Source organism: Carcharhinus amblyrhynchos, chromosome 24 (genome assembly GCF_965287045.1).
Source record: "Carcharhinus amblyrhynchos chromosome 24, sCarAmb.v2.hapA, whole genome shotgun sequence".
NCBI lineage: Eukaryota > Metazoa > Chordata > Chondrichthyes > Carcharhiniformes > Carcharhinidae > Carcharhinus > Carcharhinus amblyrhynchos.
This window is the reverse complement of record NC_137347.1, coordinates 38,826,361-38,851,096: the sequence shown is the minus strand read 5'-3', so window position 1 is coordinate 38,851,096 and position 24,736 is coordinate 38,826,361. Positions and strand designations below refer to the sequence as shown.

The following is a 24,736-nucleotide window of genomic DNA, read 5'->3' as shown; positions in this document are numbered from 1 at the left end:
TTCGCTATGAAGGCCAGCATCCCATTCGCCTTCCTGACCACCTGCTGCACCTGCAAGCTGGGTTTTTGCGACTCATGCACAAGGACCCCGAGGTCCCTCTGCACCGTCGCCTGCTGCAGTTTTTCGCCACGTAAGTAATAGTCCTTCCTACCATTCTTCCTACCAAAGTGGACCACCTCACACTTGCCAACATTAAATTCCATTTGCCATTTCCTGGCCCATTCGCCCAGCCTATCTAGATCCTTCTGCAGACTCTCCACACCCTCCGCACATTTTGCCGTTCCCCCAATCTTGGTGCCATCAGCAAATTTCGACACCCTACACTTGGTTCCCTCCTCCAGATCATCTATATAAATGGTAAATAGCTGAGGCCCCAGCACCGACCCCTGGGGCACTCCACTAGTCACCATCCGCCAATCCGAATAGCACCCGTTGACCCCCACTCTCTGCCTCCTATTTGACAACCAATCCTCTATCCACGCTAACACCTTACCCCCAACTCCAAGTCCCCTGACCTTCTGCAATAACCTCTTATGAGGTACTTTGTCAAACGCCTTCTGAAAATCCAGAAAGACCACATCCACCGGCTCTCCTCTATCCACCGCCCTAGACACATCCTCATAGAACTCCAGTAAATTTGTCAGACACGACTTCCCTTTAATGAAACCGTGCTGCGTCTGCCCTATCAAGCAATTCCCTTCAAGATGCCTCGCAATTTCCTCCTTAATGACGGATTCTAACATTTTACCTACCACAGACGTTAAACTAACCGGCCTATAATTCCCTGCCTTTTGCCTGGCACCCTTCTTAAACAACGGCGTAACATTAACCGTTTTCCAATCTTCCGGCACTTCCCCGGAATCCAGCGATGTCTGGAAAATAACCACAAATGCATCCACTGTAACCTCCGCCATTTCTTTCAGAACCCTCGGATGCATTCCATCCGGTCCTGGGGACTTGTCCACAATCAGCCCCTCCAGTCTGTCGAGCACCGCCTCTCTAGTAACAGTAATGTCATTAAGACCCTCCAGTCCTACCACCTTTCCATCGCTAACACCCGGCAAATTATTATAATGTATGTAGTGTTGTAGCACTGTTCACTTTTCAATTATAAAACTGCTTCCATATCCTGGAAGTTCAGCCTGCACAACTCAGGAAATTTTATCCTGTTTGCAATTAAATTATTTGATTGTTTGTCTCTGCATTTTTGATGTGGAGGTGCCAGCATTGGAATAGAGTGGGCACAGTAAGAAGTCTCATAATACCAGTTTAAAGTCCAACAGGTTTATCTGGAATCTCGAGCTTTTGGAGCGCTGCTCCTTCATCCGATGAGTTGATTCAGGAGCAGAGCTCCGAAAGCTCGTGATTCCAAATAAACCTGTTGGACATGAAACTAGTGTTGTGAGGCTTCTGACTCTGCGTTTTCTGGATCTGGAGAATTGTTTTTCTGCTATAGTTTCATTTGCGCATTAATTCTAACTCTGAACAATAGCAAAGAGTATCTATGGGGGAGGGCGGGTGGTTGGGGGGGGGGGTGGCGGTTGGTGGTGGGTGGTGCAGCCAAGAATGAACACATTAGCAGGGTGGAGTGAAAGAGGAGTAGAAAACATGGCCATGGAATTTTGTGAACTTATTTGACTTACACAATTGTGTCTCTTGGGAAATGAAAAAAAGCTTCATGTCATGGCCTCTCTGTGTGTGTGTCTCTCTCTCTCGTTCCAACCCCAATCCTGATTGGTCTATAATCACCACTGTTCTTTCTCTACGCATTCTCTGGCTATTTTGGGTGGATCTCTTGAACATTTTTCACGGATCTGAAATGGGACATGTGTCCTCTGTAGAGAACCTTGGTATAGTGTACATGGTGTGGCAACACGTGAACTTAGTCAGTTGGCAAGGTTATATTAAGAATGGAGCGGCTGTTACTGTGTAACATGGTCAATTGACCAGTTAGGAGCCTGGGAGGAAACATGAGAGGCTCTCCATGTAGCAATTAAGAGGTGACTTTTGAAAAGTGCGAGACATGAAAATATCTTGAATAACATCAAGCTACTCTACTGTTTCATGAAGCTGACCACTTTTACAGCTTTATAATTCGCTTCATGGGATGTGCACATCACTGGTTATGTCAACATCCATTGCCCATCCCTAATTACCCTTGAGAATCTGAACTCTACAGTACAGAAAGAGGCCCTTTGGCCCATCGAGTCTGCACTGAACACAATCATACCCAGGCCCTACGCCCATATCCCTGCACATTATACCCACTAATCCCTCTAACTTATGCATCCCTGGACACTAAAGGGCAATTCCTTAGCATGGCCAATCAACCTAACCCGCACATCTTTGGACTATGGGAGGAAACCGGAGCACCCAGAGGAAACCCATGCAGACTCGAGAATGTGCAAACTCCACACAGACAGTGACCTGAGCTGGGATTCAAACCCAGGACCCTGGAGCTGTGAAGCAGCAGTGCTAACCACTGTGCTGCCCACTACCTGAGAAAGTGGTGGTGAGCTGCTTTCTTGAATTGCTGCAGCCCATGTGGTCCAGTGTCACTTTTCCTATTAAGAATCCTGTTTAATTTATGGGGAACAGGCAGGAGAATGGGGTTGAGGCTGAGACTACATCAGCCATGTTCTTACTGAATGGAGGAGCAGACTGGAGGTGCCTTATTCCTACTCCTGTTGATTATGTTAAATTAACAATATAATGTGTGTACAGACAGCAATGGTTGTCTTGTGTTTTATTGCAAGTTAGAATTTTGCGATAGAATCACATTGTTTAAGTTGAATGTAAAATAACTCTTGTCTCAGGACAGCGGTTACAGGAACTACTTTACCAGAGCTGATGATGAGATAACTTACCTGAGCAAATATAGAGTTGTACAGCAATGTTAGCTTACTGGCTGCTATTTGTATGTAATCCTTAAACCCCTCTAATTACTGTTAATCAGTTGGCACACTGAGTGTGATCACAATGATCTAAGTGAGAAGGTAATGAAGACAGTGATGCAAGAACTGAAAGAATGGCTTCCACGTAACTGGCCCTGAAGTAATGGTTTATTTCTTTGCTGAGTTTACTGTACTCGTGTCTGCTTAAAGCTTAGAGGAAGATATTGCGCAGAAGTGCAAAGGAACCTGCATACGTACTGGCTGAAGCAGGGACACGTTTGGGTTTTGATTCAATAACATACGCTATTCACTGGTAATCTGCAGTGAAATCAAATAAATTTTACTTTGAATCTACTAATCTAGAGATGTAATTAGAGAGAAATCTTTTCAGTGTCATCAGGGCTTGAGTGAATTGAGGGATGGAAGCTATAACTCATTGAGCTTTTATTCTTGATATTTTCTCAACTTCAGAAGGTGAAAGCTAGTCGCAGTATTTCTGTCTGCTTAATGTTTAAACTTCTTGTGGGATATCTTAAATTTATTGTGAATATTTGGAAAACTTATATTCAGGTTGCTAGGAATTGTTTTACCATTCTTGTGTATTGGATTGTTTTCCTTTCCCTTATTGTTGCAGTTTCAGGTCTTTGTCTTGTAACTGTTCACATGAGTGATGAAGTGCATCCTGATTGCTGAAACACTGGTTCATGAACCTGACTTTGTCTACTTTATTTTTTCTGTATTTCCTTAGGATGAATGTTACGTCCTTCCCAATCACACTGGTTTGAGATAAAGTTGTGATGTTATCATTTTACTTCTTATTTTGCACCCCACTAGCGCGAGTCTTCATATCCAGTTTAACTGTCTCTCATTCTAAGTGCTTGGACTTTGTACTTTGCCTTGCTGGCTTAATGGAGGGTGTAGCTAATAATACTTCTGTTTGGATTTTAATGGATTTGATGTTATTATTGTCGCATGTAATGGGATACAGTGCAAAGTATTGTTTATTGCATGCTATACGGGTAAAACATACCGTTCATAAAGTACATAGGGGAAAAGGAAAGGATAGCATGCAGAATATAGTGCTGCAGTTACAGGTAAGGGGAAGAGAAAGATCAGCTTAATGTATGATAGGACCATTCAAAAATCTGATCGCAGCAGGGAAGAAGCTGTTCTTGGTATGTATGTTCAAACTATTGTATCTTTTCCCTGGAGGGAGAGAGTCCTGTGTGCGTGGGGTCCTTGATTATGCTGGCTGCTTTTCTGAGGCAGCAAGAAGTCAGTGGATGGGAGGCTGGTTTGCATGATGGATTAGGCTATGTTCACAATCCTTTGTAGTTGATGTATTTAGTTAAATGAACATGTTTTGTCCATTCCAGCTTGATTTGTATCTTATGGTATATTTCTCATTCTCTTGTGTGGGTAATACTGGCAAGGCAGCATTTATTGCCTAGGAAGGCGATGTTTGTGTTTTCTCTCCATGAACTACAATAGTCCTTATGCTGATGGCACTCCCACAATTCTGGTAGGTGAAGAATTCCAGGATACTGAGTCAGCTTTGACTAAGGAACAGGAGATTTTTGTCTCGAGTCAGCATTCTGCTGGACTTTGGGGAACTTTGAAATTATTTCTTTCACATGGTATTGGTGATCTTTCCTTATTGGCAGAAGCGATCAGTGGGGTGGAGGGTGCCATCAAAATTGCATCAATGATTGTTGGCCTCTCAATCTCTGTCTAATCTTTATCATTATATCATGGAACGCTACAATGCAGAAGGAGGCTATTCAGCCCATCGAGTCTGCGCAGAATCTGACAGAGCATCTTAGCCATGCCCTATCGTATCGCTGTTAATCCCCCTAACCTACACGTCTTTGCACTTAAGGGATAATTTAGCACGGCCAATCAGCCTGACCGGCACATCTTTGGACGTGGGAGAAAACCAGAGCACCCGAGGAAACCCACGCAGGCATGGAGAGAACTTGCAAACTCCATAAATTTACCCAAGTCGAAATTAGCCCAGCTCCCTGACTTTGAGGCAGCAGTTCTAACCATTGTACCACCATGCCGCCCTCATCCTTCTGTTCCTTTCTCCAGCACTCGGCTGGTGCAGATTTTACCTATCCACGTGTAAGCCCCTCCTGTATGTTGTCTATGTTCTACTGTACACTGGCACCGGCTGCTTCATTATTGTGAATGAAGCTGAATACTGGAACTATCAGTGAATAGCCCGTTCCAGGCCTTGTGACTTCATGTCGTCAGTGTAGCAGCTGAAAGTGGTTTGGATGAAAAGATTTACCTGGGAAGCTCTAGCAGTTACGTACTGGGGATTATAATAATTGGCCTCCAAGAGCCAGAATCTATTATAGCAATTCCTCTCTCAGTGGTACTCAAAACCTTGGCTGTTGTATCTGCGTCAACCTCTGGTATTCCCAGATTGAGTGCTTTGCACGTGAATTTTTTTTATTCTTTGATGGGATGTGGGCACCATTGGCTATGGCAGGACTTGTATTATCGATCTCTATGATGAGCCACCTTGTTGGACTGTTGCAGTCCATGTCATACACGGTCTTTGGGATCCTTAGTGCCAAAAATGCTGCCACCAGCATCATTCAGTGTCTATTTTCTGGTGTGCGAAGTAATTTCTGACATGCTCAAAGGCATTGTGGCCATTATTAGCTGATGTGTATTGAGTGGCTCTGCTTTTATTTTCTTAGTGGGAAGTGCTTCTTTTTCTGGTATGTGGCTGAAGTGAAACTTTGTCATTTTGCCCTTTCTACACTTGGTTGGCCAAGTGGCCAGTGTTGCGCACACTGCAGATAAATAGTAAACTGACAGTTGCATAAGATCTCATGGATATATTTGGTCCAAAAACTATAGTAACATCCAAGGCTACAGAGCGGAAGCTGAATGCGTTCTCCTGCTTAGCGAGAACCTGAAGGTTACTTGTGCATGGAGATGCCCAAACCCGAAATATTCTAGTTCATGTAGTAGACCACATGAAAATAATATACAAACAGTTTTTCCATGTATAGTCTAATTACCATAGTTCCCTCGTCGGTGAAGCAACAACAGCTTAAAAAGTGGAATGGGACATCTCTTGTACACAAACATAAAATTCTTCTTTTGTAATTCATGTTGGGACTTGTTTTTTTCTGCACTGTAGATTCAGAACCATCGAAGGTGGCTTATAATATAGTCTGCAATTTGAAGTGGCTGATGAAAAGAGTTTGGTTGCTTTTGAGACATCAGAAATTGCCTTGTGTTTTGAGTGTGTTGGTTCGCAGCCTGAGTTGTGATGATTAGTTCCTCTTGGGGTCAGCACGCATGAAGTTATATTCAAAGTTATTGAATATAACTTAGTCATATTCAATCATCTATATAGCCATCAACTGCCCACCTACCCCAACAAAATAATTTTGCAGCTAGCAAGCTTTTACAAACGATATTTAGCTTCAGTTTAAAAAAAATTTTCAAACTTTTTAATCTGCCTAAAATTTAAAAGGGCTGTTGATACAATTTTTTTCTAAATGATAATTTCTCATTATTAATATAGAATAGCTTTTATTGTATAAAAGCAAAATAGTGCGGATGCTGGAATCGTAAACAAAAAAATGCTGGGAAAGTCTCAGCAGGTCTGACAGCATCTTTGGAAAGAGAATTGAGCCATCGTTTCGAATCTAGATACCCCTTTGTCAACTCTGACGAAGGGCCATCCAGACTCTCAACATTGGTTATATTCTCTCCACAGATGCTGTGAGATTTGCTGAGATTTTCCAGCATTTTCTGAACTTGTATTTCACCTGGTTCATATAATTTCTGTTGTGTACAGATTGTAGATTAAATGAAATGGATTTCTATCTTTTCTGATAGCACTTGTGTGTTTGTCTCACAAGAAGATTATGAGGTTTTCATGAAAATATCAAAAGTAGAATTTACTTTCCAAAATGTGGTCCAACAAACATTTGTTTTCACCATTAATCATTGGCCTTGATCGGTGTTTTTGTGCATATTTTGTCACATTGTTCCTCTTGTCAAAATTGCATGACGGACCCAGCTTATCCAAGCCTGATGTTAAAAAATAAAACCAGAAAATGCTGGAAAGGTCAGGCAACATTTGTGGCAAAAAAAGTTTGTTTCAGCTTGATGACCTTCTTTCAGAACATTAGCGAGAGAACAACTCTAAAGCTAGTACAGAGCCACGGGAGAAAGGGAGAAAATGAACAAGGGAGAAATTTATGATAAGATGGAAGGCCCAGAGTGATACAAGTGATGATGGTGAAGGACAAAAAGAAGTGATAAAGAGAGAAATATAGAAACAAAAGGTGAGGACAGAGGAAATGTAATTGGTTCCAGCGGAATAGCAGCAACGGGAAAGAAGCTGGGGAAAATCTGGCACCAGGGAAGATGCCTGGGAATGAGGCAAGGGAAGATGCCTGGGAATGAGGCAAAGAAAGACAGGTAGACCTCTGAAGTAAGAGAAAACACACCTCTGTCACAATCCAATCCCATAGGATATCCCCAGACATCAGTCTACCGCCCCTGCACTTCCAGAGTCACTGGTGCAGCTTTCCTCACAGACACCAGATAAAATGTTGGTTTTGAAGAACACAAGAAATACGCACGGAAGTAGGCTACTTAACCTATTGAGCCATCTCAACCATTCAGCCAGATCATGGCTGACCTCCAACCTTGAATCCATTTTCCTGCCCTTTCCCCTGATTCTTGATTCTCTGATGGCTTAAAAATCTATTTGATCTCAACTTTGAGTATACTCATAGAATGAGCCTCTGCTGCCCTTTGGAAAAGAGAATTCCAAAGGTTTACAATCCTCTGTGCAACGAAATTTTTCCTTGTCTCAGTCCTAAATATCTGAACTCTTATCCTAAAACTACCTTATCAAGACATGCAAGTTCTCTGTCAACCCTGTTAAGTCCTCTAATGAAGAATTTTGGTCTCAGTGAGTTCACCTCTCATTCTTCCAAGTTCCAGAGGACATTTGTCTATTCTCATCTTTCATAATGCAAGTATATTCATTTCAGAAATTAATCTGGTGAATCTTTTTTTGCACACCCTGTTAAGATAAGTATATCCTCCCTTGGATAAGAGGATTAGAACTGCGTAGTATTCTTGCCAAAGCCTTGCATAATTGAAGCAAGACTCCCTTACTCTTGTACTCCAGCCCCCTTGTAATAAAAGCTCATGCCATTTGTCTTCCTAATTGTTTGTTATACCTGTATGTTAACTTGCTCTGACGTGTGTGTGTGTGTGAGAGTTCCCAAAATCCCTCTGATTGCTAATGTTTATTCACTGTTCACTTTTCAAATTATTCTGGTTTTTCCTTCTTTCTACCAAAGTAGATGATTTTAAACTTCTCCCAGACTGTTGTCCACCTCCTATCTTGTTCCTCAATCAAGCAATGGGTCTGTACTTTGCAATCTCAGTTTACCTTCTTACCTAACTTGGTACCATCAGCCTTCCTAATCTGCGTCATTGATATCAATTGTGAGTAGTTGAGGCCAAAATATTGATCTACAGGTTGCACCCTGTCATCCCAAAAATGAACTGTTTGTCCCTATGCTGTTACCAATCCTTAGTTCATGCCATTATATTACTCCTGATACCTCCTCTTAATACCTTCATGTTAAGGTTGTAAAGCAGCCAGAAGAAAGTTGAGCTGCTACTGCTTGCATTATTGGAATCAGGTAGGAGACTTAGATAGACAGTGGGATGGACAAATCATTAGTGAGCAGGTAGAAACTCTAGTCGCACTTGCGGACTGAAAGGAGGTGATCAGGAAAGCACTTAGCCAGTCTATGTTTGGTCTCCCTGAAATTGAGGAAACTGCCTCTTCAAACACTAATTTGTATTAACGTGTATTACGGGTAGATTTCCGGGACTGGCCCTTTACAATGGTGGTTGATTATAGTGTGTGGTTTTTTAGCTGTTAACTGGATTACAGTGCAGGTGTTTTTGATCTCTAAGAAGTTATGTAGCCTTTTCTGTATCAAGCAAGCATTTTAGTGTTGGAATAGAGGAAGTGGAAAAGAAGGTGTCAGCACCCCTGTCCCGGAATCTGCATCTTCCCAAAATAATGATTTAATATGAAGTGTAGGTCTTTGGTACTAGTTGCTCTCCAGTGCCTTTATCGTTCACACCAGACAGACTGCTCAGCATTGGTGTAACATCATACTGATAATTCTTCATTCAGGCATTCACGTTTGTAGCCATGATTAATTAGGTTTATCGAGACTAAGTTGTTTGCATTATGCCATTATATGGCTATGATTAATCGGCTCAGGACAAACTGGGGAATTACACCTGGAATCTTCCAGCTCGTGCCACTCAGTTACCAAATAAACTCACCGAGGGTCTCTGATTGACTAGCAATTATTCCTGTGCCTGGGCCGACCACCATGAAATTGAAAATGTGTAGAAAATAGAAATATGTGACAACAGTCAGGAAGAATGGGAAAAATAGGTATTTGCTGGATAAAACTGAGGGAGACAAAACCATAAAACTTGATACTAATGGCGCACAATGCAACAGAGCAATTCCCATTTGTATAGAACAAACTTGCATTTATATAAGAACTCCTTTGACCTCAGGATAACCAAACGTGCATTACAGAAGAGTGTTGCATGTAATTTGTCCCACAAACAGCAGCGAGATTAGTGGATGAATTGAAATAAGCAATCCGATTTATGTGACACTGTTTAATGTACAAGATATCCCAGAATGCTTTATAGAATGTAGAAGCCCAATAAAAAGGTGGTGGTTAACTGCAGTGGAAGAGATTACACTAAATTATTTGATTTGATTTATTATTGTCACGTATAAAAGATGTATAGTGAAAAGTATTGATTCTTGTGCGCTATACAGACAAATCATTCCATTCATAAAGAAGGAAATGAGAGCGCAGAGAGTGTAGTGTTACAATCATTACTAGGGAATAGAGAAAGATCAACTTGATGCAAGGTAAGTCCAGTCAAAAGCCTGACAGCAGCAGGGAAGAAGCTGTTTTTGAGTCAGTTGGTACGTGACCTCAGACATTTGTGCCTTTTTCCCGATGGAAGAAGATGGAAAAGAGAATGTCTGGGATGCGTGAGGTCCTTAGTTATGCTGGCTGCTTTGCCGAGACAGTGGGAAGTGTAGACAGAGTCAGTGGATGGGAGGCTAGCTTGCGTGATGGACTGGGCAGCATTCACAACCTTTTGTCTTTCCTTGTAGTCTTGGGCAGAGCAGGAGCCATACCAAGTTGTGATGAAACCAGAAAAAATGCTTTCTATGGTGCATCTGTAAAAGTTGGTGAGAGTCGTAGCTGAGATGCCAAATTTCTTTAGTCTTCTGAGAAAGTAGAGGCATTGGTGGGTTTCTTAATTATAGTGTCAGCAAGGGGGGACCAGGACAAATTTAAAAGAAAGATCCAAGTCAATGTGTTTTCAGCTCTCCACCTCTCCTGAATGAAATCTATCTTAATTTTAATGAAATTCCTTTTCTGCAATAGAAAATAGAATAGTTTCCAGATCAAAGATATGTTGTCAGTTGGGAAATTTTTTTGTATTGAAAAAAATTCAAACATGCCCAATTTTATGACACAGTTACAGCACCTGGCTTTTTTATATCTGTTTTTTCTGCTTTGTTATGGATGTTTGTTATAGCGCCCTTCGTGGACTGGCAGGCATTATTTGGCTCTGGAAGTGGGTGCATTTATTTCCATAGTTGAATTCAAGTGCTGTGCACCAGTATAAAAATATAGTCCTTTCTGCTGTATTCTGATTGCATGTCACACCTGCTGCTGCTGCTAATACATGTATTCTTTATTATCATCTACACAGGCCTTTCATTTCATGCTTTTCTTCTCAACTAACTTTAAGAACATATGAATAGCCAGAGATGAAAAGATGCCATTTGGCTCTTTGAAATTGGACTCCTGATGTACAGATCAATTTCATTTCTGGATGAGACATCAGAAATATAATTTGTTTCTATTAAGAACCTGATCCCAGATAAAATGTACTAAGCTGCTCAGGAGCCTCATTCTAAACTACCTCAGCTTAGCTGTAGCAGAGTATTGATTAAGCTATTCCTGCAACCATGTGGAGTGGAGGCACTCACAATGCTTTCATGTCAGCTTTGGCTCAGGTGGTAGTGCTCATTGCATACTCAGTCAATGTTATAGATTAAGTCCCATTCCAGAAATGTGAGCATGATTTAGGCTGACACTCTGATAAAGTACTGAGAGACTATTGCAGTATTGAAGGTGCCATCTTACAGATAAACCATTAAAATGAAGCCCATTCTGCCTTACCCGGTAGATGCTTAAGTTGCAATGGCATTAGTTTGAAGAAGGCCACTTGGTTTCCGCTGCTGTTCTGAGCAATATTTGAGGCAACCGGTTGATCATGCCTACTTGTGGATGCTTGCTGCATTCAACTGGGCTGCGATGTTTCCCACGTTCGAAAATGACTGCTCTCCAAAGCTATGTCATTGGCTGTAAAGCATTTGCAATTGTCTGAAATCATGAAATGGGTTTTCTAAATGCAACATTTGCTTAATACACGCACACAGTTAGTAATCAGTATCAGTCTTGTCTGTTTTACACTCATCAAGCAACTGAAATATGATTAGTTATTCTCGAATTGAATTTTCGGAGTTTTGATCGTAAGCTCTTTGTGGTGTAACCTCAAGGTGGCACAGTTGTGATGAAAACAAATTTTAAATAACAATTGCACAGCCAATCTATGTTGGATTACATTTCTGCCTTAATGCAGTGATCAGTTTTTATATACTATCTGTGCCAGCAGCTCCATAATAAGAAACAGATGTGCCAGCTATGACGAAGAGTCATCCAGACTTGAAATGTTAACTGTGTCCTCGCTCCACAGGTGCCTTCAGACCTGCTGAGATTTTCCAGCATTTTCTGTTTTGGTTGCTTGTTTTGTGTGCCAACCTCCTGGTTTTGGGATTAATTTGTGGAGGCACCAGAGACTACATAGCTCTCCAGAATTGAGGAACAAATCAGACATATAGGTTGTGGCATAACTACACTTATGAGCTCAGAGTGGCAGAGGTCTGGCGATGGATTGACTGTCTCCCTCCAGCTGCAGGGCAAGCAAGATGGCTGCTAGGAGCAAATTTCTATAACTGCTTGTTTGCCTAAATGTCCATTGTAACTTTGGGCTGTCTGAAAGCCTCCCTGACTGACTCAGGATACTGAAGTAATTAATCTTCAGTAGAGGAGTGCCTTTTTCCTAGTGATTTTTATTTTTAAATGCACTAGAAATTACAACTTTATGAATTCCCATTTTGAATGTCTCATTAATCCAGTAGCTGTATCGTTTTTAGATGATGTTGCTAGTCGATTTTTTTTAAATAGGAGTTTCCTTTGTAAAATTTCTCATGTATAAAGTCTGTGTTTGCCTCGATTCCATCATTATATGGTTTTATTTCTCTTCAGGTACGGTCAATGGATGAACTGAACCATGACTTTCAGGCTCTGGCATTAGAAGGACGCAGTATGGGAGAGGTGAGTTGGTGCTGAAAATGGGCGGTTGGGGGGATGGGGGAGGTGCTGGGGCAGGTTTGGAAGCAATGGCATACTGTATGGGCTTTGCAAAAGACGCTACTGCTAAATCTCTGCCCAGAGAAAATATTGTCCCACAGAAAGATCATGAGCAGCAATTTTCTTATTGATCCTAGTAAGTTAGTCAGCTGGATCAGCTTGTATTTTGTGACTTTATTACAGTCTTTGATTTTTCTGCTGCTGTAATGCCTATTTTACTGTAAAATTCATTTTGCGAATTACATGGTGCACATAAAATGATTTTTTTTCAGTTAGCTGAAAGAGTTGGCATGCTTTTTGTCTTCTGACATGGTGGTTGGACCTTTAATAAAACTCTTCACCTCTGCTACCAGTGGCTCATTTTTCAAATAAATGTGATTTCAAAAAGTTGGCTTTTTGTAACTTCTCAGTGTTTCATTTAGTGCAAGTTGCCACCAGGTGTGGCATTGAACCACACAGATAAGGTAGGTCTGTGCCCATGTGCTGAGCTGGTTAATTGTAGAAGAGGAGAAACTGGTAGTAAGCTGGAGAGTGGGCAAAACATCAACAGAGTTGCCCTATTTGTTTGACCACACCACCACCACCCCACCCCCCCCCCCCCCCCCCCCCCCCCCCCCACTAGAAAATTTAATGAAGCCTAATTCTCAACTGCGTACTCCTCCTCTGCACCAACACCCACAAAGACAGTTTCAGGTGTCACATGTATGTTAAATAACAATTGGCTCTCTCGACCCTCCACACTCTGATTTGTCAGGCTGCTTTGCTGATGTGCAGTATTGGATGAGTAAAGCTTTCCTCCAGTTACATGTTGGGAAGACCGTCTTTGCCCCCATCAGTGAACGCCATTCCCGAAACCACCAACTCCCTCAATCTCCTGACCATTGTCTGTAGCTGCAATGTACTGCTCACAAAAACAACATTCTGCAGATGCTCAACTGGAAATATAAACCATGCGCTGGATATATCAGTCGGATTAGCAGTGTCTGGAAGAGAGAAGCAGAATTACCATCTCAGATTGATCATTAACTATTTCTCTCTACTGAAGCTACCAGACTTTGTGCTTTCAGCATTTTTGTTTTGATTTCAGACTCTTCACAACTCTGGCATCCTATTTGAACGTGAGCTGACATCCAACCCCATGTCCTTTCCATCACCAAGGCCACCTACTTCCACCTCTGTCATGCCACTTATCTGCCTCTCTCTTCCACTGCTGAAACCTTCATATCTTACTACTTTTCAATTCAATTGTCCCAATTCTCTCAAAGCTATCACTGGGCACCCTTCATAGACTTAAGTTAATTAAAATCGGTGCTGCCTGTATCCAAACTTAGATCAAGTTGCATTCAACCATTGCCACTATGTTCTCTGACCTAGTCTGGCTCCCAGCCTGGCAATCCCTTGATTTGAAAATTCTTATCCTTCCTTTCAAATTCATCCCATCGTGGCCTCACCCATCCCTATCTCTAATTTCCTCAATTCCCACAACCTTCCAAGGTCTGTGAGCTCCTCCAATTCTGACCTATTGTGCACCCTTGCCTTTCTTTAGCTTTTGGACCTTTTGCTTCTTTGTCCCTCATCTTTGGAATTCCTTCCCTGAATCCCTCGCTCCATCCTATTCTCCATTTTTAGACACTCTATAGGTATGTCAGGAATAAAAGAATGACTAGGGTAAGATTAGGGCCAGTCAAGGACAATAGTGGGAAGTTGTGCGTGGAGTCCGAAGAGATAGGAGAGGCGCTAAATGAATATTTTTCTTCAGTATTCACACAGGAAAAAGACAACGTTGTCGAGGAGAATACTGAGATATAAGCTATTAGACTAGACGGGATTGAGGTTCTTAAGGAAGGAGGTGTTAGCAATTCTGGAAAGTATGAAAATAGATAAGTCCCCTGGGCCGGATAGAATTTATCCTAGGATTCTCTGGGAGGCTGGAGAGGAGTTTGCGGAGCCTGTGGCTTTGATTTTTAGATCGTCATTGTCTATAGGAATAGTGCCAGAAGATTGGAGGACAGCAAATGTTGTCCCCTTATTCAAGAAGGGGAGTAGAGACAATCCTGGTAATTATAGACCAGTGAGCCTTACTTCTGTTGCGGGCAAAGTTTTGGAAAGGATTATAAGAGATAGGATTTATAATCATCTAGAAAGGAATAATTTGATTAGGGATAGTCTTCACAGTTTTGTGAAGGGTAGGTCGTGCCTCACAAACCTTATTGATTCTTTGAGAAGGTGACCAAAGAGGTGGATGAGGGTAAAGCAGTTGATGTGGTGTATATGGATTTCAGTAAAGCATTTGATAAGGTTCCCCACGGTAAGCTATTGCAGAAGATAAGGGGGCATGGGATTGAGAGTGATTTAGCGGTTTGGATCAGAAATTGGCTAGCTCAAGAAAACAGAGGGCCGTGGTGGATGGGAAATGTTCATCCTGGAGTTCAGTTACTAATGGTGTACCACAAGGATCTGTTTTGAGGCCCTGCTGTTTGTAATTTTTATAAATGACCTGGATGAGGGTGTAGAAGGATAGGTTAGTAAATTTGCGGATGACACTAAAGTCGGTGGAGTTGTGGACAGTGCGGAAGGATTTTGCAGGTTACAGAGGGACATAAATAAACTGCAGAGCTGGGCTTAGAGGTGGCAAATGGCGGAAAAGTGATTCACTTTGGAAGGAGTAACAGGAATGCAGAGTATTGGGCTAATAGTAAGTTACTTGGTAGTGTGGTTGAGCAGAGAGATCTCGGTGTCCAAGTGCATAAATCCCTGAAAGTTGACACCCAGGTTGATAGGGTTGTTAAGAAAGTGTACAGTGTGTTGGCTTTTATTGGTAGAGGGATTGAGTTTCGGAGCCATGAGGTCATGTTGCAGCTGTACAAAACTCTGGTATGGCCGCACTTGGGAGTATTGCAATCAATTCTGGTTGCCGCATTGTAGGAAGGATGTGAAAGCATTGGAGTGCAGAGGAGATTTACCAGGATGTTGCGTGGTATGGTGGGAAGGTCTTGTGAGGAAAGGCTGAGGGACTTGAGGCTGTTGTCGTTAGAGAGAGAAAGGTTAAGAGGTGACTTAATAGAGGCATATGAGATGATCAAAGAATTAGATAGGGTGGACAGTGAGAGCACAAGGGGACAAAGCTTTAAATTGAGGGGTTATAGATATAGGACAGATGTCAGAGGTAGGCTCTTTACTCAGAGCGTAGAATGCCCTGCCTGCAACAGTCGGGGATTTGCCAACATTAAAGGCATTTAAATTGTCATTGGATAAACATACGGATGATATTGGAATAGTGTACGTTAGATGGGCTTTAGATTGTTTTCACAGGCCGGTGCAACATCGAGTGCCAAAGAGCCTGTAATGTTCTATGTCCTACTTAAGCTGTTGGTCATCTGGCTAGATGTAGAAATTTGGTTAGTGGTAATCCTTGAGCTGTTTTGCTGTAAAAGACATTTTGTCAAAGTATAATCACTGAATCACATCTAATGTTGGACACTAATTTGAATTTTGCTAGTGCTGGCTGGTTGGGTACAGCTATACCTTGCCAGTTGCAAACAGTGGAAGAGAAGCTGTTTGATGCGATCCACCAGTCTTTGGGACATTTGACCTACATACCTAGCATCACACTAGCACATTTGTGTGGTAGACAGGATGTCTTTTTAGCTTGATGGCAGCATCCTGTTTGGCGAAGACCACTTGTTTTGCTACTGCATAGTAGTGTGAAACATAGGTTCACCTTTGCTCACATTTTTGAGAGACCTTGCCCTTCCCCAGTAATCTGAGGTAGATTGGGCACTTTTCAGGACCAGAAGTGATGGCCTTAGGCTTGTACATGAGTTTAATGAAATGACATGATCAAGGTAGCCATTATCCCACTGGATATCTTCGATTCATCCTATTTCAGCATCAAACTTACATGGTGAGCAAATGGCCAGGGTCCTATTTACAAGGTTGCTGCTAAGGCCAGTCTTGTAGTGCATAGAACTGCAAGAATCCCGATATGGATATTGACAAGTGAAGGTAGGTTAGCAGTAGACCGTGGTAAAGAACCCCTGGCAGTTTTTTTCAAGGAAGAGGAATTTCATTTGATTGCTTCATTTCAAAGTTGAATTTGAAGGCAGGCTGGAGCCATTAAGGCATGCAAGGAAATTATTACATGCTGTTACGATCTAAATATAGCAAAGAAATCATCCACATGTTGGAAATATGCAATATGTAGGCAGTTAGGTGTCATTCTATTGGAGACATTTCTCATGGAACCCAACAAAGATGTTTGCGAGATGTTGCACGGCCTAAAAGGAATTCCATGGCAACACCAATTTGGGCATACATGGTGTCATTAAAGCTGATCTCAAGTGCATGAGTTGCTGAGTTCATAAGCTCAATGAGTTGTAATTTGCGTGGTGATGGTGGTCTGGATTACCATGATATAGCGCTCAGCGCAAATATCTGGCTCCCTTTAGTGGGATACTAATGCATAGACTTGCAATACCAACTGAGCACATGCAAGCCCAGTGTGGTCTTCGTAAATGTGAAAGAATCCTTTATTGTATATCTGGAAAACTTTCTCAAAACTGGTTATAACAATTCGCTGAACCATTTGACCAATTCATGCTGTGCAGAACTAGCCATAGATAAGATAGGGCAGAAAGGGACACCAGTTTTGTATGTCTTGGGCAGCCCATACGTATGTGGATGCAGCCAGCTGTGGGGATGAATCCTGTGATATATATCATGCAGCAACTGATTGCTGTTGCGCGAGTCCAGCAGCATTTGTTTTAAGCTTCCTTTCAAGCAGGGCTGTCTAGGAATGTTGAGCAGCAGATACAAATTTGGGCCTGACTTGGCATGCATTTTGTTCATATAGTTACCCTCGTTAAAATGAATATTCCCATCCCTTTTGACAAGTTTACCAATGTGTATGTTCGGGTTGGTCTTAAGGTCCCATAACTCTGGAAGACATTTGTGTTGTATGTAAAAATCATTCACGAGGTTATTCAGGATCCCTCAGTGTGTGAGCTAAATCAGCTAGGACTCAGCATCTTCAGTGGTTGCTGGTTCATGGTGGATTCATTGGGAATAATTGTTGTTTCTCCTGATATTGGTATTATTATGATTGTCCTGATGAGTGTAAAATGAAAAAGCTTCAAAATTTTACCAACAGTACGCAACCAAATGACAATTTGAATATTTTATTTTGTTACAGAAGGTGCTTACATAAATGTAGGTGGTTGTGTGCAGACTTTGGGGGAACAATACTCATTTCCTGCAGGGATCTAGAAAGGGTTGCTTTAGAGATCAGGTATCTGATTTTGAAATTTTAGATCCATTGTAACATACTGCAGTCACTAACCCTGTGGAGGAAGAGAATCTGACCACTACACTGAGGAGTGGAACATTCTCAGCATGGTGGAATGTTACAGCACCGTGACAGACGTTTCAGGGTCAACTATGCCTTTTCAGGATTTTGTTTTAAAGATTGTAGCTTTTGTAGAGGAGGTGATGGCCCAGTGGTATTATCGCTAGACTATTAATCCAGAAACTTAGCTAATGTTCTGGGCACTTGGGTTCAAATCCCACCACTGCAGAAGGTGGAATTTGAATTCAATTAAAAAAAAATCTGGAATTAAGAATTTACTGATTGTCGATTGTTGGAGAAACCAATCTGGTTCACTAATGTCATTTAGGGAAGGAAGTTTGCTGTCCTTACCCGGTTTGGCCTACATGTGACACAGTGTCAGGTTAAAGTCCAAGTGGTTTATTTGGTAACACAAGCTTTTGGAGTGTTGCTTCTTCTCGGGTCTCCTTCCTCACCTGAAGGAGTAATGCTCCGAAAGCTTGTGCTACCAAATAAAACTGTTGGACTTTAACCTGGTGTTGTGAGACTTCTTACTGTGCTTACCCCATTCCAACACAGGCATCCCCACATCATGGCTACGTGTGACTTCAGAGCGACAGCAATGTGGTTGACTCTCAAATGCCCTCAGAATAATGGCAGCTAGGGATGGGCAATAAATGCTGTTCAGCCAGCGATGCCCAAGTCCCACAAGTCAATAAAAATTATAGCTGTGGAGTTTGAATTGTAGTATGCTCTATACATGTGTACCAATGGCTTTGTATTTCTATGCCTTGTTTTCTCCTGATCAGTCAGAATTTGACTGACAGTTAAGGCCAGTGTTTTTAACGTTTTGGGAGCTCTTCTGCTGATTACAGGATTGGCAATGTAAATAAAGTAGCAAAGACCAGGGCAACCAATCAAATGAGGAAACAGATTTTCCTTCATGGTCTGATTTTGGTGCTCATTCATTTGGTGCTTACTGGGACTGATGTATCCCAGTAGCCTGATGCAATCCTGATTTAAAGTTGGTTTAATTCCTAGTGCAGCATCTGTTTATTTCCCAGGTTGGATCACTGTATTTACTTGGCCCTTCCACAAAATATTTTTCTACAACGTTGCAAGTTGTGTTTGAACACTGAGGCCAAATAATTGAAATGTTTGGGTGAGACAATTGCACTGTAAAAGTCAATTGTTGTGCTACTGGAAGTATTTCAGTGGTTTGAGAAAATGGGATTGGGTTGTTGCAGTAGTTTTCAAGGCTGACATAGTTATCCAGGTCTTTGTTGCCATTGTGGTAATGGCCTGAATTTTTAATGGGAGCAACAGTTTGTATGTGGTGTTTTGGATGCCAGTGTAATGAGAGTAACCTTGGGACTAGGAGATAAGTCTCATGTTTTCTGCCCACCCAATTTCTTAGCCTGCTTTTCATAAAAATATCATCAAGTACTGCGTGACTTTTCATTCAGCTCCCACCCTGAACTTCCTTTTTTTATTGTTCATAGTTCTAGCCAGTTGCCCAATTTCCACTCCATTGTTGGATCATTCTTCAAAGGTTTTAATTGCATGAAAGAATTGAACAAACTTGTCTTGATAATTTAGGCTTCAAAGCAGTTGTTCGATAGTATTCAGACAATTATTTGAGAGGGAAGAGTCTAGGATATGTTTTGAAAGGATTATTCATAAGCAGGCACTAGTCTCAAAAGTTGTGTGTCACTTTTAAATACAAATTGTGAATATGTTTCTTTTAGAGATTCATGTGTTTACAATGCATGTGCTGACCTGAGCTGATTCATCTGCCTGATTTCATATCTTTCTTTCAATTCTGTGGTTTGTCTTTTTGTCAGATCTATTTTTCCCAACCTGGTAGTAGACCTGTGTAACCAGTTATACCTGTCTTTTATGCGCTTATCTACAAAAGTCTGATTTAACAATGGAATTTTCAATTGTTGATTCATGGGCAATTCAGTAATGAATACTCTTAATATTTGAGTCTGTAAGTTAAGAATTCTGCTTCCACTTCAAGATTTAAGATTGCAGTCTAGGCCTACCTTTCAGTCTGGGCATGGTACGTTGTTTGAAATGCCATCTTTCAAGTGCAACATTTAAATTATTCGGATAAAAGTGAATAAACCTGCTCAGGAGCTGTGGGAGTGTGTTACGCTGCATCCTGTCCAACAATCCTGCCTCAACACCATCATAATAAATAAACTGGTCACTCCACCCTTTGCTGCTTGTACAATCATACTATACCTACCTAACAACAGTGTCTGCACTTCACAAATAAGTTCATCAGCCATGAGGTGCTTTGTCATATCCAAGAACATGAAAGGTACTGTGTAATAAATGACACGCCTTGTACTAAAAAAGCAATAATATAAAATAGCTTCAGCTGGCTGGAGCTGCTCTCTTTAACATTAATTTGTTCCACATCAGTATAGGAGGTCCTAGTTAACACCTGATTTGACGTCACAGTGAACTCTCATTACCAAACTGGGGCAGAATTGCACACTAATGCAGTGAAACCCATAATAGTGCTGTGGAGTGAAGTCAGTCTTTATGGTGTGCCTATACCTTAAAAGAAGGAATTGACCATCTGGCGCTTGCTTTGTCATTTAGTAGATTGTGGCTGATCAGCTTCACCATCCTGCCCTTTCCTGAAATCCTTGATTGCTTTCATGTCCAAAAATCAATTAGCCACAATCTTGAATATCCTTTCAACTGAGTATCTGCAGCCATTCAGGGTAGAGAATTCCAAAGATTCTCAACTTCCTTGGCAACCCTGGGCTATGGAAAGGAATATTATTTCCGAGCAGTATGTAATGATCCCTGCTGGATGAATAGACAACTCAGTCTGGTAGTTTATTTTTGCTGGCTGTTCGTGTGGAATATGATTATTAGAGGGAGGTAGAAGAGTGCCACTACTTCCATTACCCATGGGACTGCACCAAAGCAAAACCAACTGCCTACAGAAGAGGAGGTATGATAAACTTCCCAAACCCAAAGGGAAATTTTATTCATGTCTGGTGCAGAATATATTTGGAAATGTCTTGCTTTGTGATATTTTTGGGGAGTGATTTTTCACTGCTAAAGCACCTCCCACAGACATGTTCAAAACAGACATCAAGAAACTGTTGGTAGCTGCACATATTTCTGATGGCTCTGTTATATTCCTTTTGGGGTTAATTTTTTTTAGTGAGGAATTTAAAATGTGTGTAAAAATCAAATATCCTTGTGCTCCATAGTTGACTTACTCCAGTTGTGAAGATGACCATTGACATCGTTATCAACATCAGAAGTGGTGGTTTCTCAGTGCTGTTTGCATACTGATATGAGCAGTTTGCCCGTGGGAGAGGACAGCGTGTCCTTCACTCCTGGAGGGAGACAATTCTTCCTTCAGTGATTAGACAAATTAAATATCTCCAATGCCTTTTTGGTTGCTCATCTGTAGGAACTTCACTTTTGTTCATCACAAATTAAAACAGCTGACTTTGTATGACTGGCAGTTATGGCATTTGTCTGCAGTATAGATATGGTGGTGTGGGTGCTTTTATAATTCTGCAGTGTATTCTCAGTAAGATATCTAGTGCTGCTCGGGGAGCTTAGATGCCGTTGAGATTGTGTGAAATGAATGATTGTGTTGAGCAGTGTACTTATTTTTGAAGACCCATTTTGGTATCCTTGGATTCTGGAGCTGCATTGACCAAATGCCTTGTATTTTTCCTTCAGTCACCTATCACAAATTATTGAATGATCTTGTAGAATGTTAGCTCTTCAAAAACTTGCAATTAACAGTCAAGCTTAAATGTTCTGACCTTGTTGATAAACAATGGAAAGTTTACACACTTGTTAAATTGCCACAGGCTCCTTTTGGGACCACATTTCTTCTTTTAAACTCTGACGGGGTGATTGTGGTAATTGGTTCAAGTGATGTACAAATATTCAGTCTTATTTTTAAGCATTCAATCAGGAATTTTTGAACTTATAAGTAAAACATGGTACAGAAAAAAGTGAAATGTAAGATGTATGGGAAATATATTCATTGATGTGGTGCATTAATCAGTCCCAAGGAAGTTCTTGAGGTGTAAATGTGCAGAAAATCTTGCAGGGGTTTAAATTCACGCTTTTTACTTGCTCTATGTCTAGCCTTATGCATTAGAAAATATGATTTTCTCTTAAAATTGCATTTCCACATTTGGGTCAGAACCCTGTAGTATTTTTTGTTAGAGTGACATGCTATGTCACTACAAGATAATATCTCAAATCTTCAATTCAGATGTGCTCTGGGTTCCAAATCTCTCTCATACAATATGAAGCAATACACTAGGTACATTATTTAGGTCATTGATATGTACAGTAGGAGTTGTAAAAGTTATCCTTGAACTTTGAGCTGATTGCAGTTCTGTGTAATCACCTGGGCAAAGCATTGTTAATCTTTGATCGGCAGCATTGAATTTTACTTTGTATTTGGATGTGGTGTTTGGTAAACTAAAGATTAAATGTGAAGTGAACCATTTGTTTCTATTCAGTATCAGCAATTGGGTAAAGTTTTGCTGAAAGGTGCTTTAAAGCTTTTGCTTAAGGAGCCGAATGAAATAGTGTGTGGTTATAGCAGAGTCCTAGGCTTCACTATGAAATGACAAAGCTATATGAATTGTGTTCTCTTCCATATCTGATTAGTGTATATAGATGAGCAAGAAGTTAGTTTTATTCATTCACGGGGTTGGGGGGGGGGGGCGGTCGGTTTCCTGGCTAAACCAGCATTTATTCCCTATAACCTACTTGCCCTTGAAAAGGTGGTGATGAGCTGCCTTCTTGAAGCACAACAATCCACGTGGTGTCAGTGCATTCATATTGCTATTCGGGGAGTCAGTTTGGAGGAGGGGAGGAGTTTGTCTAGAGTCACGGTCTCTAAGACATTTCTGTGCTTGTGTATTTGTCTAGTGGAGAACGGCATAAGATTGATGGAGACCTTGAGGATTCCCATTCCTCCTTATCTGCCTTCTGCCTGTCTATGTGCTATACTTAAATGTCTTGTCATTAAGGAGGAAATTGCGAGGCATCTTGAAGGGAATTGCTTGATAGGGCAGACGCAACACGGTTTCATTAAAGGGAAGTCGTGTCTGACAAATTTACTGGAGTTCTATGAGGATGTGTCTAGGGCGGTGGATAGAGGAGAGCCGGTGGATGTGGTCTTTCTGGATTTTCAGAAGGCGTTTGATAAGGTACCTCACAAGAGGTTACTGCAGAAGGTCAGAGGACATGGAGTTGGGGGTAGGGTGTTAGCGTGGATAGAGGATTGGTTGTCAAATAGGAGGCAGAGAGTGGGGGTCAATGGGTGCTATTCGGATTGGCGGTTGGTGACTAGTGGGGTGCCCCAGGGGTCGGTGCTGGGGCCTCAGCTATTTACCATTTATATAGATGATCTGGAGGAGGGAACCGAGTGTAGGGTGTCGAAATTTGCTGATGACACCAAGATTGGGGGAAAGGCAAATTGTGCGGAGGGTGTGGAGAGTCTGCAGAAGGATCTAGATAGGCTGGGCGAATGGGCCAGGAAATGGCAAATGGAATTTAATGTTGGCAAGTGTGAGGTGGTCCACTTTGGTAGGAAGAATGGTAGGAAGGACTATTACTTACGTGGCGAAAAACTGCAGCAGGCGACGGTGCAGAGGGACCTCGGGGTCCTTGTGCATGAGTCGCAAAAACCCAGCCTGCAGGTGCAGCAGGTGGTCAGGAAGGCGAATGGGATGCTGGCCTTCATAGCGAGGGGGATTGAATATAAAAGTAGGGAGGTCTTGCTGCAGCTGTATTGGGCATTGGTGAGGCCGCAGCTGGAGTACTGTGTGCAGTTTTGGGCGCCGCACCTGCGCAAGGATATTTTGGCCTTGGAGGGAGTGCAGAGGAGGTTTACTAGGCTGATACCGGAGTTGAGGGGGTTGAGCTATGAGGAGAGGCTGAATAAACTAGGCTTGTACTCGTTAGAGTTTAGAAGAATGAGGGGAGATCTCATTGAGACGTATAAGATGATGAATGGGATGGATAGGATAGAGGTGGAAAGACTCTTCCCGCTCAAAAAAGACAGTAGGACTAGGGGGCACAGCCTCAAGATAAAGGGGGGGCGGTTCAGAACGGAGTTGAGGAGGAACTTCTTCACTCAAAGGGTGGTGAATCTCTGGAATTCTCTGCCCGTTGAAGTGGTGGAGGCTGCCTCGCTAAATATTTTTAAGAAGCGGGTTGATGGGTTTTTGATAAGAGAAGGGATTAAGGGTTATGGGGAGAGGGCGGGAAAGTGGAACTGAGCCACGACAGATCAGCCATGATCTTATTGAATGGCGGGGCAGGCTCGAGGGGCCAGATGGCCTACTTCTGCTCCCATTTCTTATGTTCTTATGTTCTTTTCATCTTCTCAGCACCAGTTGCCCATGTACCCAAGAAAGTTGTAGCACTATTAAAATTACTGGAGTGATATTGCTGCACGGTCTTGAAATTTCCCATTGTTTGCAGCCAAAGTGAAGTGTGTATTCTTATCACAATTGTCTCCATGATTGTTGCAGTAAACACACACCCCCAACAAATCATGAAGGAGAAATGGTCAGGCAGTTTTGATGTCAGGTGTCTAAGATGGACAAGCCAACACCAATTATGATTTAAACCTGGAACCTTTTCATCTATGTGACTTTTTTCAGCGAACTGATTGCGATTCTTTCATTAGTTGGGAATTAGTCTGTGACATCTTTGTTTTTCCTTTTAAGATTTTTGATGAGCTGGGCCAGTGAAAAATTGTGGCTGCTTTTTTTAAAATCGCAGGTCCGTAAAAATACCAGTTTGTAAAATTAAGTTGGCTCATTGCCCGTTCCAGCTGCAGCTCCAAGTCAATATTGTTGTTTCATTCAGGTATCAGATTCTACTTTGGATTACACTGGGCATTCCTGACCTTGCATTGGTTGTCCCAGATCCGTGAT

General features: G+C 41.8%; 1 protein-coding gene across 6 annotated transcripts in view; it reads left to right on the top strand.

Annotated features, from left to right (window-relative positions):
• Positions 1-24,736, top strand: part of pum1 (pumilio RNA-binding family member 1) — a 149,203-nt gene that overhangs the window by 67,895 nt on the left and 56,572 nt on the right. For all 6 annotated transcript variants that reach the window (XM_080211293.1, XM_080211291.1, XM_080211296.1 and 3 more), the window contains one exon: positions 12,350-12,418. In XM_080211293.1, the coding sequence (XP_080067419.1) occupies positions 12,350-12,418 (69 nt within the window). The remainder of the gene's footprint in view (positions 1-12,349; positions 12,419-24,736) is intronic.